General features: G+C 45.0%; 1 protein-coding gene across 1 annotated transcript; it reads right to left on the minus strand.

Annotated features, from left to right (window-relative positions):
• Positions 1–378: 378 nt before the first annotated feature.
• Positions 379–3,049, minus strand: ZG16B (zymogen granule protein 16B; the record flags this gene model as incomplete). Its single annotated transcript, XM_080942299.1, has 3 exons — positions 2,989–3,049; positions 2,774–2,879; positions 379–841 (listed from the first exon to the last, which is right to left on the minus strand). Exons 1-3 carry the CDS (start codon positions 3,041–3,043, stop codon positions 379–381), a joined length of 624 nt encoding a protein of 207 aa, XP_080798425.1. The 5' UTR covers positions 3,044–3,049.
• Between the last annotated feature and the right edge of the window lie 11,653 nt (positions 3,050–14,702).

Genomic DNA, 14,702 nt, shown 5'->3' on the forward strand with positions numbered 1-14,702 from the left:
CAGTTGCTGCCAGCTTGGTCAGCACACACTGAGCTCTCCTTGCAGCCCTGAGCTGCTTTGAGACAGGCAGTGGCTGGTACTGCCCTCATCTGGGGACCCGGGTTCTGCTGAGTTGACCAAGGGTCTCTCTGTGTAAACCCTAACTCAGTGCAAGGTGTCAGTCCAAAGAGTGGGGAGGAAAAGGAAGCTCTTGGGGATTCCATTTGACCACACAGGCTCACACAGATGCACTTAGTTTATTGGGTAGAGAGATAAAGGGTATTTGGGCTTTGCCTCCTCCAGCCCAGAGTCACCCGGTATGCTGGTCCCTCTGAGTAGGTGAGCTTGGCTGAGGGGAGGTGGTGGAATATGGGGATGCAGGACTGAGCTCTGAGCCTGCTACTCTCCTTGTTCATCTTCCTCGTCATCGTTGTCTTCATCATCACCATCATCATCATCATCATAATTGTCCTCATCTTTATCTTTGTCGTAGTCTTGGTCATCGTCATCGTCATCATCATCATTTTTCTTGTTTTTATTGTCATCATCATTGTTGACATTATCATCAGTATCTGTCCATTTAAAACCCATCCCTCTGATGCATAGGCCCTCTGCATATACACCATTCACAGTCTTTAGATGATTCTCTGAACCTCCATGGTCATCAAAGAAGCGGCCCCTTCTAACACCAAAGGTGGCCACACGCCCCTTGTTTGTAGTGAAGTTGAGGGACGTCAGGCAGTGTTTTGCGCTGCCGTTAACCTTTGTAATGTGCTCTCCATCCTCCAGAAGAAATTCTTCATGCTTTATTGCCCAGGATCCATAGACATTACTCCAGGAATTGCCAAACTTCAGCTGGATGCTGGAGAGAAATCAAGTCAGCACAACCTCAGGGATGCCAGTTCTTTCTCACATCTGCATCCTATTCTGGTGTCTGGTCAGAGCACAGTGTCCAGAATTGCTCAGCTGTCATGTGACAGCCTGAATCCTTCTTCCAGACACAGCCCTACTCATAGGACCTCAGAGAGTCAGGCATTGTACCAGGGCAGAGATGTATGCTACTGCACCCACCCTGAGCTGGGATGTTTTGCAGGCTCTGCCCAACTCATAACTTCCCCTCTGGAACCCTCTACCTTATCAGCCTCAAATGAGGCAGGAGTCACATGCTGAGATCAGTACACCTGAGATGAATCATATAAGCAGAGAGCAGAGAGACAGGCTCTTCCTGCCTTGTGTTGTCTTGGAAAAACAGGGGGGACCCTGGAGCCCTGGAAGTTGTTCTACTGAGCAAAGAGGTGATATGACCACCCCAAATATTCTGGGCTGCTTTTAATACCAACTTCTTTCTTTGCTTGCAAATTTGTATGCTTATCAAATCAGACTCCAGATAGAATTCAGGAAGGGTGTCCAATACAATTAGAATTTTAAATATCTATAAGTAATTCTCAGTACACTATACCCGTGTTACATGGTTTATTAGTTCATTTTTGACATTGATTTACTATTCATTTTGTGCACATGCATGGGTAAATATGTTTATCCACGAAGGACCACACATGGAACTGGGAGGTGGTTTCAACTCCCAGCACCATAAAAAGAGAAACAATACAATATATTCATGTTGTTCATGTTGTATTGTGTATGCAGATGATGATGTGTGTGTTTGTGTGTATGTGTGTGTGTTCTTGATGTGTCAGTCTGTCTATGATGCATATGTGAGCATGTATATTCTAGAGTTTGGCACCGAGTCTCTTCCTCTGTGACCACCTGCCTTATTGCCCAGACACAGGATTTCTAGCCGAATCGAAGCGCAGTGTTACAGTTGGACTGGCTGGCTAGCACTCCTGGCACCTCTGAGTCGCTGACCCCAGTGCTTACCTAACAGCCACCTTCATTCTTGCAGGCTCCTTTCCCTTTTATATGGCTTTGGGAATCTAAACCCAGGTCTTTATGTTTGCAGAGCAAATGCTTTCTGTCTCCCTGTCATTTCCCCAGGCTTGCCCTCATGCTTTTAGGCAGAGTCTCCAAGAGAACCTGGAATTGCCTTTGGTGTAAAACTGTCCAGAGGGCTGTGCAGGCTTTCCCTGTCTCTGCTCCCACAGTTTTGGGGTTCAGTCCTGTGCTGCTGTTCTCAGCTTTCATGTGGGTTCCAGGAATTCAAAGTTAGAGTCTCATAGTCACACAGCAAACACTTTATCCACCAAGCCTTCCCCCAGTCACCCAACATCTAATTTTTAAAAATTAACCTCAATATTGCACAGGAGACACGTGAAGAGAATATTCAGTGTGCACCTGGAATTCTATTAACCCTGGGGGACTGTGTCTGCATTTACCAAGATGGGCAACAGTAACACAAGGTCTTGGTGACACTCTAGGAGAACCACAGATCTCAGAAGTCAGACACTGGGAATGACAGTCAAGACCTGGCCTGTCCCAAAAGAATGACCTCCTTTCCGGACACAGCAAAGGCGCAGAGTGGTAGAAAGAACTCACGTTTTATGTCCTGTGAAGACAGGGCTATCTCTTGGACGTGTGAGCACTTTCTGTCACCACCAACAGGCACCAAAGCCACCAAAACCAACTGTAAGAGGGAGTCTTCAAGCCTGTATGATTTTTTCTGAACAAGACTTGAAGGTCCCTCTCTACCTGTCTCTTTGAGGACTGTCCAGTCTTAATTAAGCCTGGGCATTCCAGCTCTGAGTAGGCTAGCTTAGGTCAGGTCTATATAAGCCACAAGAAGTGTTCCCAACTGAGGGGTTGTGCAGGAAAGCCCAGGGACCAGAGTCCTACTCACCCTTTGATAAGGTTTATTATACTTATGAAGATCCGAATGCCCTTAAGTTCCCCCAGATTTTCATCAGAAACATAGAAATAGGTGCCAACATGATTCCCCAGGATATCTGAAATTGAGGTATCAAGACAGTGTTAAGGACCACTCCCTCCCTCGGAGGTCCTCATGCTTAGGACATGACTTGGGAGGTGAAGACCACAAAGGAGGCCGTTACTCACTCTGGGCTCTGCAGGTAGAACTGGCAAGGAGAGCCAAGGTCAGCAACAGCAGCATGGCTCCTGAGGGTTTGGGGCACAATCTGGCACTGAGAAGCCACAGCGTGATGGTAAGATTTCAGTGATGCTCTGAGAACAAGACATCAGAATTAAGAGACCCCATACCCCCAGACTGAGACAAGAGAACATTCAGGAAACCTTCTTCCGCCATAGGATCAAAAGGCTTCTGAAGAGCCCAGAGATGGCTTCACCCACACGGTCACACTCTGACTCCACAATGTCACTGTGCTAACACTGACTGGGCTCTGAGAAAGACAACCATGCTGCCCCAGTTCACTGGGTTCTCCCTGCCTAATGCTGCAGCTGGAGAAACCCCACATTCCAAAGCCCTCCATTGATCCTCCGTGGTTCAGTCTCTAGCTGTCTCAGCCCATTCTCCCTTCCCCCTCTGGCCTCTCTGCCTGCACCAGGTTCAGTCTCTGCTCCTTCCTTACCTGGGCTGTGTGGTCTGAGCCCCTTTGCTTGTCCCTTTTTATCCTGTCACTCAGGCTGTGGGGATGGTTTCTGGAAATGCCTTGTCAGCAAGTCTTCAGAACCTTAACTTTTGCCCAGCCACCAAGGTATACATATGCTTTGAAAGCATTTAAAACTATGTACTCAACCTGTGTTCCTGCTGTGTATTCAAGTTGTTTAAATTTATCCTGCCTTTAAGAAAACAATATAACCAACCTTATTATACCTCGGACTCCCAAGTAATCAAGTTTTACAAGCTAAACTGAACAAGTAGTTTCCATCTTCCTTTTGTTCCCTACTTGTCCCTCAGGACCCTTTCATGCCCATACGTGTGTTTGCTTGTCCTGATAACTTCACCTGCCAGAGTAGCAGCTTCAAGGCAATTCTGAAGATACCAAATATCTGTCATAAATGCTGGAAGCTACATGTGAATCCGGGTAGATAATCTCAGTTTGCCATTTTATAAAACAAAAAAAATGTTATGCTGGGTCATCAGAGGCCAGCAGATGCTAGTAAAAAAATTTTTTCTTCCCTTGTAAAACTAAAAGTCTGGTGAGAGATACTTAGGACAAAATGTCCCCTCCCTTGTCCCTGTGTCTGTGCAGTAAGCTGTGAGGCCTTTTGATGAGTGGGAAGAGGCAGGTGAAGTCTGGTTTGATCTTGCTTTAAATGACGGTGCTAAAAATTAATTTCAGGGTTTCAAAAAGCCCCTCAATGTGACAAAAGTTTCTTTCTGATCTGAAGCAGAAAGGTGATCAACTCAAGCAGGAAATTCAACAGGTTTTTATCCTCACACAAGTCTTTTACCCATTAACTGGAGGGAAAGTCCTCACAGTCTTCATTGATTGGTTGATTGGTTGGTTGGTTGGTTGGTTGGTTGGTTTGGTTAGTTGGTTGGTTGGTTTGGTTTGGTTAGTTGGTTGGTTGGTTTGGTTTGGTTTGGGTTGGTTGATTGGTTGGTTGTTTGGTTGTTTGTTTGGTTTGGTTTGGTTTGGTTTGGTTAGTTGGTTGGTTGGTTTGGTTTGGTTGGTTGTTTGGTTTGGTTGGTTGATTGGCTGGTTGGTTGGGTTGGTTGGTTGGTTGGTTGGTTGGTTTGGTTTGGTTTGGTTGGTTGATTGGTTGGTTGGTTGGGTTGGTTTGGTTTGGGTTGGTTTTGTTTGGTTAGTTGATTGGTTGGTTGGTTGGTTGGGTGGGTGGGGTTGGTTGGTTGGTTGGTTGGGTGGTTTGGTTAGTTGGTTGGTTGGGTTGGTTTGGTTTGGGTTGGTTGGTTTTAAAAGAATTGCTGCAAAAGAAATGAAGGAAACTGGGAAAGGCTAAGCAGCTCAAGTCTTAGAAATGTACCAACATTTGTATAAACAAAACTCTTAGTAGGTCTTGCAAAAAGTGCTGGAGATATTGCAGAGGTTTGCAGCACCCGTCACTCAAAGAGGACCAGAGTTCAGTTCTCAGGACCTACATTATGGCTCACAACCTCCTGTAAATACAGTTTCCTGATGGCCAATGCCCTCTTCTGATTTCTGTGGGGACCAGTCACATACGTGGTAACATACATACACCCAGGCAAAACCCACATATGCATAAAATAAAGCTCAAACTATTTTTTAAGTTTTCCATATGTTTTACCAAATGGTGATTAAAATTTTTATAACTATCGTACAAGGTAAAGATCATTAAAAGGTTTATGTAAACATTTTACAATGTGGGAATATACATATAGTCATTGTAGTAAATAAGGATTTTATGGTATTTGACAGGAAAGACTAATATTTAATGTTTCTTATAAATTCATACTATAACTCTAAATGCCCTTCTCTATGGACTCATTAACAAGGCATTGGCACTCTTTTTATGTCGTACTATGGAATAAGAAACATGTACATGTGTGTGTATGTGTGTGTGCATGTGCACATGTGTATATGTGTGTATGTGTGTGTACATACATATTTTATTTTAAAGTAAAATTCATAATCTTTGTCTCACTAGGGTCAGATGTCTACAGCACAGACAGAAATCCAGCTTTCAGGCCTCTTATCAGTTGAAGACAGTTCATAGCACTTGCTTTCTGGTGTGCATGTGTATTTCATACAACAGTTCAATTCTAATTTAGTCATGACAGATACAAAACAGGTTTTAGCAACTATGATTTCCCATACTCATGCCTTTATCTGAATGGTGTTGGTAAAGCTATAATAAAGATAAAAAACAAAACAAAAAACAACAACAAAAACCTCTTTTTTTTTCTGGCCATTTTCCAGGTTGACCATCCAAGAACATTGTATGAAAGAGACCACTTCTCATATGCTTTCGTTGTATTAGATTTCTATGTCGTTAAATTGAAAGTGTTATGTGGCATTTGTATAGAGTTTAGACATATAGTTATATACATTTAAATGTATTTCTTTATCCTGAGAGGCTGCACATGTATCGCTGTACATATATACAGGTCAGAGAATAATCAGTGGGAGTCAATTGTCCAGTGTCCCCTTCTTCCATGTGAGTCCCAGGGCTTGAACTCAGAGTAGCAGGCTGAGCAACAGGCGCCTTTACTTGCTGAATCATCATGTTGACCCTACACACATTTTTACAGCTATTTTTTACTTGTTACTTTTTATTCCATGTGTGCATACATTTCCAACTGTAGCTACACTTGGTGTTAAATGTTATACTGAGTCACTTTGAAATGATAGTTGTTTATAAGGTGGCCATTTAAAAGACTTTGACATAAACGGATACTTAGAGGAACCTTTCCTGAGTATCCAAAAAGTCTTACAAAAACCTCTGGAAACATAAGTAACTATCTTTTTTTAAAATACATTTTATTTTTAATTATGTGCAAAAATGTGGAGTGGTGGAGGGGTCTTCAAAGAAGGTGTCATATCCCCTGAAGCTGTAGTTATAGTCAGTGTGAGCTTCTCACATGGATACTGAAACCTAAACTCAGGTCCTCTGGAAGAGCAGGAAGCTCTCTTAACTACTGAGTGATTTTTCCAGCCCTATAAGCAGTTGTTCTAATAAAACATCAAATCTTGACAATCTTACCATATACATGCATGCCAACGTAGGTATTAAAATATCCAATCGTATAGCAATGTTTACCACTAGGGCCTCAGATGAGAATGCTCCCCCCCCCCCCAGGGTTCATGTATTTGAGCACTTGGTTCCCGATGGTGACACTACTTGGGGAGGTTTAGAAGCTATGGCCTTGACAGAAGAAATGTGTCACTTGAACTGGGCTTTGAGCGTTTGAGGATTCAGAATGCTTCTAGTTTATTCTTTCCATTTGTGCTAGCAATTGAAGATGTGGGGTCTAAACTTGCTGCTCCAGAGGCCAGGCTTGCCCAACCTGATGCCACTTGTCCAGCCTGGTGCCACACTGTCCCCACCATCACGGACTCTAATCCAAATAAACTCGTCCTTTCCAAAGTTGCCTTGGTCATGATGTTGTATCATAGCAATCGGAATTGATTCTCTTTAGACACCACCAACACCACAATTAAGTGCCTAGTCACCTACTGTGGGACAGAGGGAGCATGTTTCTCCTGTTGAGAATCTTCACATAGATAAATGTGTGCTGGCGTTACTGGTACAGCCATCTAGTGGTCTGCCTCTATCAGGCAATCAGCATACATTAAACCACAGAATGGCACAGTAACAATAACATTGGACTGCATGCTTAGATCATTAAAAGACTCTTCAATGCCTGGGAATGTTGTTCAGCTGGAAGAGCAGAGCATGCTGGGCCTGCACAAGGCACTCAGTTTGGTCCCCAGCATCACATAAACTGGACATGGTGGTTCAAGCCTGCAGTCCTGGCACTTGAGAGATGGAAGCAGTTCAGTTTGGGCCGTATAGCAAGTTCGAGTCCATCCTGGACTACATGAATTCATATGTCAATTAAAAAATAAAGGCCATTCAGTAAGAATTCCCCTTAGGAACCACCAAGAGAGCAGAGACTCATAGTTTCTCACACCTATGCAAATTACAGTTGGCAACCCTCAAAATGTTACTTAAAGTGATAGGCAAGCAGATTTGGCTTGATGATGATGGTGATGATGATGGTGATGATGATGATTTTGGATGTGTCATGTGTGCTTACCTGGATGTGTGACATGTACATATGTATGAGGAAGCAGAGATCTCTCGCCAAACCACGAACTTGTTGATCTAATAAACAAAGGGGCTCTAACCTGCCTGAGCCAGGTTAACCCAGCTGTGGCAGGCCCTCCCTTCTCCCCAGTTCCCTTGTAAGGAGAGAGCCACCAGAGTTCGGCCTTTTCAAAAGCAACTCTTCCATTTTGCTAACAGGTTCAAGCTAGATTCACGTTCCCAGGTTTGGGACCGGATCCTACCCTGACCTTCCAAATATTTTCTTAATGGTCTGTTAAACTGGTAAAAGGACATAGACGTAGAATGTGTCGTTACCTTAATTAAGATGCCTGAGTTGTAACAATATGTAAGCAACGCTTGCCAACTCTTATTAACTACACGCAGCTGACCAGCTCCTTGGCTCTCTGATCACCTTGAACTCTAGACCAAGTGTCTAGGGAGATGAGTTAAGGGCCTTGGATTCTGATCCGAATGGCTAAGGGGATAAGTTAAGGGCTTTGAAGCCCGGTGTCCAGTCTCCAACAGATACTCCCTTGCTTAGCCTTTAATGTCAAACTATGATCAGACGACCCCCACAGCTCCTTGTTTTGCAGTTTCATCCTTTAAATATGCAATATGGATTTAGATCCGGAGCTGACGGGCCCCCTGAAGCTTCCGTCTCTGAAGTGAGTTTTCTTAGCTTCCATCCTGAACCCGACACTCTCTGCCATGCTAAAAGTCTGTTAGATCACATTCCTAAAGCTGGCCACCAAGCTCTGTTCCCTCATTTGGCCTCTTCCTCCTCCTAAAACTGGCTACTGAGGTCCAGCTATGGAAGTCCTGAAGTCCAGCAATCAAAAGCCCCTCGTTTGGTTCACTTAATAACATGCCTGATTAAAATGGAACACTTCATTCCAACGTAAACCCCTTTTTACCCCCTTTACTCCCTTTTATTGTGCCCAGGCTGGCTAGAACCACTTCACTTTTTAGCTAGCTAACCAGGCAGTCAGGGTAGATGCTTTCAAGTCCAGAATGAAAATGGACAAATTATGCCAACAAATGCTGGTTTGAGTCAGCCCATCTCCTTAAACTGGGAAAAACAAAACCTCGTTCCTTCCCTCATCCTGTGCCTCCCGGCCATGTTCAGCAGCCAAACTGGACCTCTCCTGCATTACAGCCAACAGTATCACCCAGCAGGATGTTTTGCTGCTCATCCCGTGGGCCGAGAATACAATGGACAGCTCCTAATGGGCGCAAATGACTATCTGCTAATCCTTAGCCTTGCTCATCTCCAGAGCCTAGAGACAGACACAATCTAGAATTGTCCCGGGTGCCAGGAGAAACAAGTTAAAGCCTGGCCGTTGTCCCAGTGGCTATAGCAGCTTTTCCACAGCCACAGCCACCAGCTTTCATTTTTATTCTATCTGCAAGGACGAGAGGATGTCGTTTGGTGTGGCTGAGACCCTTCATGAATATGCTCAGAAAGCTTGGAGTATCACTTTTACCATAGTTCTTAAGACAAAGGCTTGGACTCTTTCTGTCCTGACAAACTAGATGATCCATTTCTCTGGATGCCAATTAAAGAGGGAAGTAATGTTGAAAGGCAGAGAAGAGATACATCGTCAGTGTGGTCACACTGGGAAAAGGAACAAATGAAAGGCCCCAGAGACACCCCAACCCCAAGATCCTGGCATGAGTTTTAGGTCTAAATAGAGAGAAATTTGCGTGCATAATTAAATCGTCCTGATCTAAGTGTAGTCATGTCCACCAGTGCCTCGGTTTCGTTGTCTTGCAAGGTTGTTTAATGCGTTGTCAGACCTGTGTGAAATCACTTGCTGGTAGGTAAACTCTTCCTCTGGCCAGCACTAGGGTTTCAGCCTGTCCATTCTCCCAGCCGGGGATTCCTGGGGCGACAGTAGGACCCACCCAACATAGTCTCATCTTCATGACCCTCTGGAATACGTTGCGTGAGAATGGTTCTGCTGTCCCCATCATAGGGGGGTTGCGACTTTGGGAGTCGATTGTTTCAATGGAGTGATAGCTGGAGATTCAGCATCACTCCTCCTAATGCAACCACCCAGGCCTGCCAACCATCTGCACAGGAAACAGCCCCTGGGAAAGGCTTCTTGCTTTAGAGATGATAGAAATGGTACAGAGATGGCCAGGGGGCAACAGTCCCCTTGGGCACTGTCCACTTTTCATCTTCCTCTTTACTCTGTAATAAACTCTAGCTCTCTTTTCCCCTGTGATTTGTGTGTCTTCTCTGGATTCTTTTGAAGATGACAAGGACCAAAGACTCCAGAGTGCCACCCCAGTGTCATCTCTACACATCTGTATGTGCCTGAATCTCTCTTTATTGAGACAGGAGAGGGGGATTGAGACAGGTTTTCTCTGAGTAAACTGGGCTGTCCCAGAACTTGCTCTATAGCACAGGCTGGCCTTGGATTCAGAGATCCGCCCGTCTCCACCTCCTGAGAGCTGGGATTAATGATGTGAGTCACCGCCACTTGGCTTGTGGCGTCTGTTTTATGTGAGTTCCTTGGACCCATCACTGTCTCTGAGCAGAAGGCATGACACTGGACCTCACCGTCCCACACACTGATCAGCCTCCTCTGCCACAGAGATTACAGGGAAAGGCTGACACGGCCAAGAACACTCGAGAACGTTGCCAATCTAATGCTGACTACGCACAATATGGCTCCCTATGTCGCCTCTTTCTCTGCATGTCCTCCACAGATGGTATCTGTAGAGGGTTCAGAAGATGGAAATTGCGACTCATAAAGTCTATAAATCCCCAAGGTTAATGTGACAGACAAGGAAGGCTCTCTTGTGCTATGGCCAGGGGTGTGGGCTTAGAAGCCATGGTGGCTCTGGGTCTGGGAGATGTGGTGTGGCGATGCATCCAATGGCGGTGGTAGCCAGATGTCTGCACACTCATCCTGTTGAAACAGGCACTTAGAAGTCGCTTTACTAAAAATCACTGTGTCTTCCCTTCTGTGTACAAAATAACGAAAAGCAAGGTGAAAGTCTGGCTTCTCTGATTTCCTGTTGCCTCTGCTTCTTGTCACCTGATTACGTCTTTACATCAGCACACTCAGTGAGCTTGTACCTAGATGCCGATGGTACCTGCCCCCCCCCCCCCGGACACAGGTGCAAGAGTTAAGTAGCCTCTTCTCAATTTTCATGATGTCCCATTCCTAGCAAAGCACCTCGAGGGCTCTCGTCCTAAATTTGGATTCCCGTGGAATCAAAACGTCACAGGACAGACTGTTCCCAATAAGGATCCATGGTGATAAGGTCACACCCTGTAGCGAATTTCCTCTGGGCACTAGTTTTTTTTCTTAGAACAATAAGAAGATATTTTCTGGCACCTTGTAGGATACAACTAAGGTAATGCCAGGCAAGACCACTGCTAAACTGGACAACTTAATTATGCATGCCCCATGTAGTGACTATGCTTGGCCCATAGGATGTGCTACTATTAGGAATGGGTGTGGCCTCGTTGGAATGGATGTGGTCTTCCTGGAGGAAGTGTATCATTTTGGAGGTGGTCTTTGAGCACTTCTAATGCTTAAGCTCCTTTCCCTGCAAGACACAGGCTCCTCGTAGCTGCCTTCCAATCAGGGCTGTAGAACTCTGGGCTCCTCCATCACCAAGTCTGACTGCATGATGCCATGTTTCCACCATGATGATAACAGACTGAACCTCTGAAACTGTAAGCCAGCCCCAATTAAATGTTTGCCTTTATAAGAGATGCCTTGGTCGTGGTGACTGTTCACAACAGTGGAGACCCTAACTAAGACAACTCAGTTCCTGTGTATGTGTGGCATCTGTGTATGCGTGTGTATGCCTACATAGGCCAGACAAAGGCATCACATGTCCTCTACTACTGTCCTCCTTATTCTCTTGAGGCAGAGCCTATCCTCAAACCTGGAGCTCCAGTTTTTCCAGCTAAGTTGGCAGCCAACAAACCCCAGTGATTTTCCTGTGTCCACCCTCACAACACCAGAGTTACAGGCACCTGTGACCCATGCGTGCTATATGTGACCCATGCATGTTATATATGACCCATGCATGTTATATGTGACCCTTGTATGTTATATGTGACCCATGCATGGGTGCTGGATCTGCTGAACTCATGTCCTCATAGTTGCATGTCAAGCACTTTCAACCTCTGACCGCTTCTCCATACCTTCTCTATTTAGACCTAAAACTCACGTCAGTGCCCTGAAGGTAGAAGTGGGGCCACTGATGTCATAAGTATGTTAGGTCATAAATATAAATATGTTTGTGTTTCCACATTGTCAGAATTTATTAAATAACAAAAACTTCACAAGGTACAGTGGCTTCATTGGCAGCAATTTCCCAGGTAGTTCCAACCCTGATAGTTCTGTGCAAGCCAATATAGGTTCTTTCATTCCAATTTTAATTATAAATATTAGCTCTTAGATTGTATGTTATTATACACAGCACACTAAATATGCTCACCATATATATGTATGTATATATAAAATAGATAGGTAATATATCTGTTATATATAATAGATAGTCCATATATAATATATAAACCATATATATCTATAATATATATATATAACTAAATTGCTTCAAAGGATCAAAAGGTTACAACAGAGTTCTAAATGTTTCAAAGGTCTGAGAGGCAAAGACACAGTTAGAGACACAAAGAGAATCTCTGTAGAAGTAAGACAGTGACCAAGGTGTAGTTAGAGAGGTGCTACTGAGGACTCAGGCTGCTACCTGATCATATGTGAGTAGAGCTGAAGAGATGAGGTGAGAGACCACAGAGGACATGGGAGTAAGGAGCAGGACATGATCCATGGGAACAAATGACAGCAGGTTCATAGATGGGAGCAGATGGGAGCTGGGTGGGCTACAGCAAGAGCAAGCCCCTGGGTCAGTCAGTTCTCTGCTTCTGTCCTGAATGTACACAGCAGGTGGCTTGGTGACAGGTTGGTAGGAACATCACCATCACAATGTTAGACACCCATCTGTTCCTTCCAGGGAGTTGTATCCTTTCCTTGGTCTGGTGTGTCTCATAAATTTTTGAGCCTGGCTTTCCTAATATAATTAGGGATACCATTAGGGTTAGGGTTGGGGTTGGAGTTGGGGTTGGGGTTGGGGTTGGGGTTGGGGTTAGGGTTAGGGTTGAGGTTGGGGTTGGGGTTGGGGTTAGGGTTGGGGTTGGGGTTGGGGTTGGGGTTAGGGTTAGGGTTGAGGTTGGGGTTGGGGTTGGGGTTAGGGTTGGGGTTGGGGTTGGGGTTGGGGTTAGGGTTAGGGTTGAGGTTGGGGTTGGGGTTGGGGTTAGGGTTGAGGTTGGGGGTAGGGTTAGGGTTAGGATTAGAGTTAGGGTTAGGGTCAACCCATATAGAACCCATGTGCTTCTACAGTTCAAATTTACCTCAGTCAATGGGTAGGGTGGCGCCTTTCTACTTCCATGGAAAAGTCATTTGTTGTCCTTTTTGAGGATAAAAGTGGACACTCATGTAACACTTTTTTTTTTCAAGCTATTTGTTACAACTATAGACTAGTCCAGTAACTGTCTGCTGACTAGCCTTCATAGTTTTGGATGGTGCTATGTATGCTTCAGTGAAAGAAAAGACATCAGCATTCCTAACCAGCACTGGATGCTACAGGCCACAGTACTGGGGGGGGCTTGAATAAGAATGGCCCCATAAGCTCATATGTTTGAGTGCCTAATCATCAGGGAGTGGCACTACTTGAGAAGAATTAGGAGGTGTGGCCTTGTTGAAGGAAGTGTTTCATTGGGGGTGTGCTTTGGTGTTTCAAAAGCCCAAGGCTAAGTTCAGTAGTTCTGTCTTCCTGCTGCCTGTGATCCAGATGTAGAACTGTCAGACAGTTCTCAGCACCACGTCTGCTTGCGCACCACCATGTTCCCCACCACCGATGATAATGGACTGGACCTCCGAAACTGTAAGCCAGCCCTGGTTAAATGCGTTTGTTTGAAAGAGTTGCCATGGTTACAGTGTCTCCTCAGAGCCATGGAACTCTGGCTGAGACCAACACCAGCCTGCTAGGCGAGTGGTGCTGACTAGCACAGTTATGACTACTGGAGTTGTCATTTTCCGACTAGATTTGAAGCCTGTTCTAAAGGGATTTCATATCTGGTCTAAACCTGGATAGAGTCCCATGACTAAAGAGACCATAGTCCACTGGAGGAAACAATGGTGTTTTGTTAAATGACACTACTTTTATTTTATTTTATTTTATTTTATATTTAGACAAGTTCTCACTATGAAATCCTGACTGACTTTAGAACTATCTAGAACAGGCCAACCTTAAGTTCGCAGAGATCTTTCTGCCTCTGTCTCCTAAGTGCTGAGATTAAGTGTGTGCCACCATACCCAGGAGACTATCTTCTTTTGTGTTTGGTTGCTTTGTTTTGTTTTTAAGACAGGGCTTTTTTGTGTAGTCCTGGCTGTCCTGGAACTAGCTCTCTAGACCAGGCTGGCCTCGAACTCACAGAGATCCACCTGCTTCTGGAACCTTGTCCCCATCCACAGCTCAGGGAACCATCACAGAAGAGGGGTGTGGAGAATGGGCAGGAACACTGGGAAACACTGGACCGTACACGTGATAGGACTGATGCACAATTAATCCGCAGCAGCTGTGGTTTCCGGCCCAAAATCAAGCCAGTCCGCATTCCAGCATAGATGGGGAAGCCCTTGCTGAAGAGCTATTGGCGGCTGGTGATGATTGAGAGAGGGAGCTTTTAGGAGGTTGTCCATGCCTCAGTATGTGACCTCACACCCATATTCACCAGTGTGTGACCTCACAACCATGTGCACCAGTGTGTGACCTCACACCCATATTCACCAGTGTGTGACCTCACACCCACGTGCACTGGTTGGAGTCAGGACTCTACTAATAATAACAACGATTTTTCTTTTCAGACTGGGTTTTACTGGGTATGTAGCCTTGGCTGTCCTGGAACTCATTCAGTAGACCAGGTTAGCCTTGAACTCACAGAGATCTGACATTCTGCCTCCCAAATGCTGAAATTAAAAGTCTGTGCCACTACCACACTGGCTTATTTTCTTTTTAAAGAAAAAAAATTTTAAGTGTGGGCAGTGATGGTA

This window comes from Micromys minutus, assembly GCF_963924665.1.
Source record: "Micromys minutus genome assembly, chromosome: 31".
NCBI classification, from domain to species: Eukaryota; Metazoa; Chordata; class Mammalia; order Rodentia; family Muridae; genus Micromys; species Micromys minutus.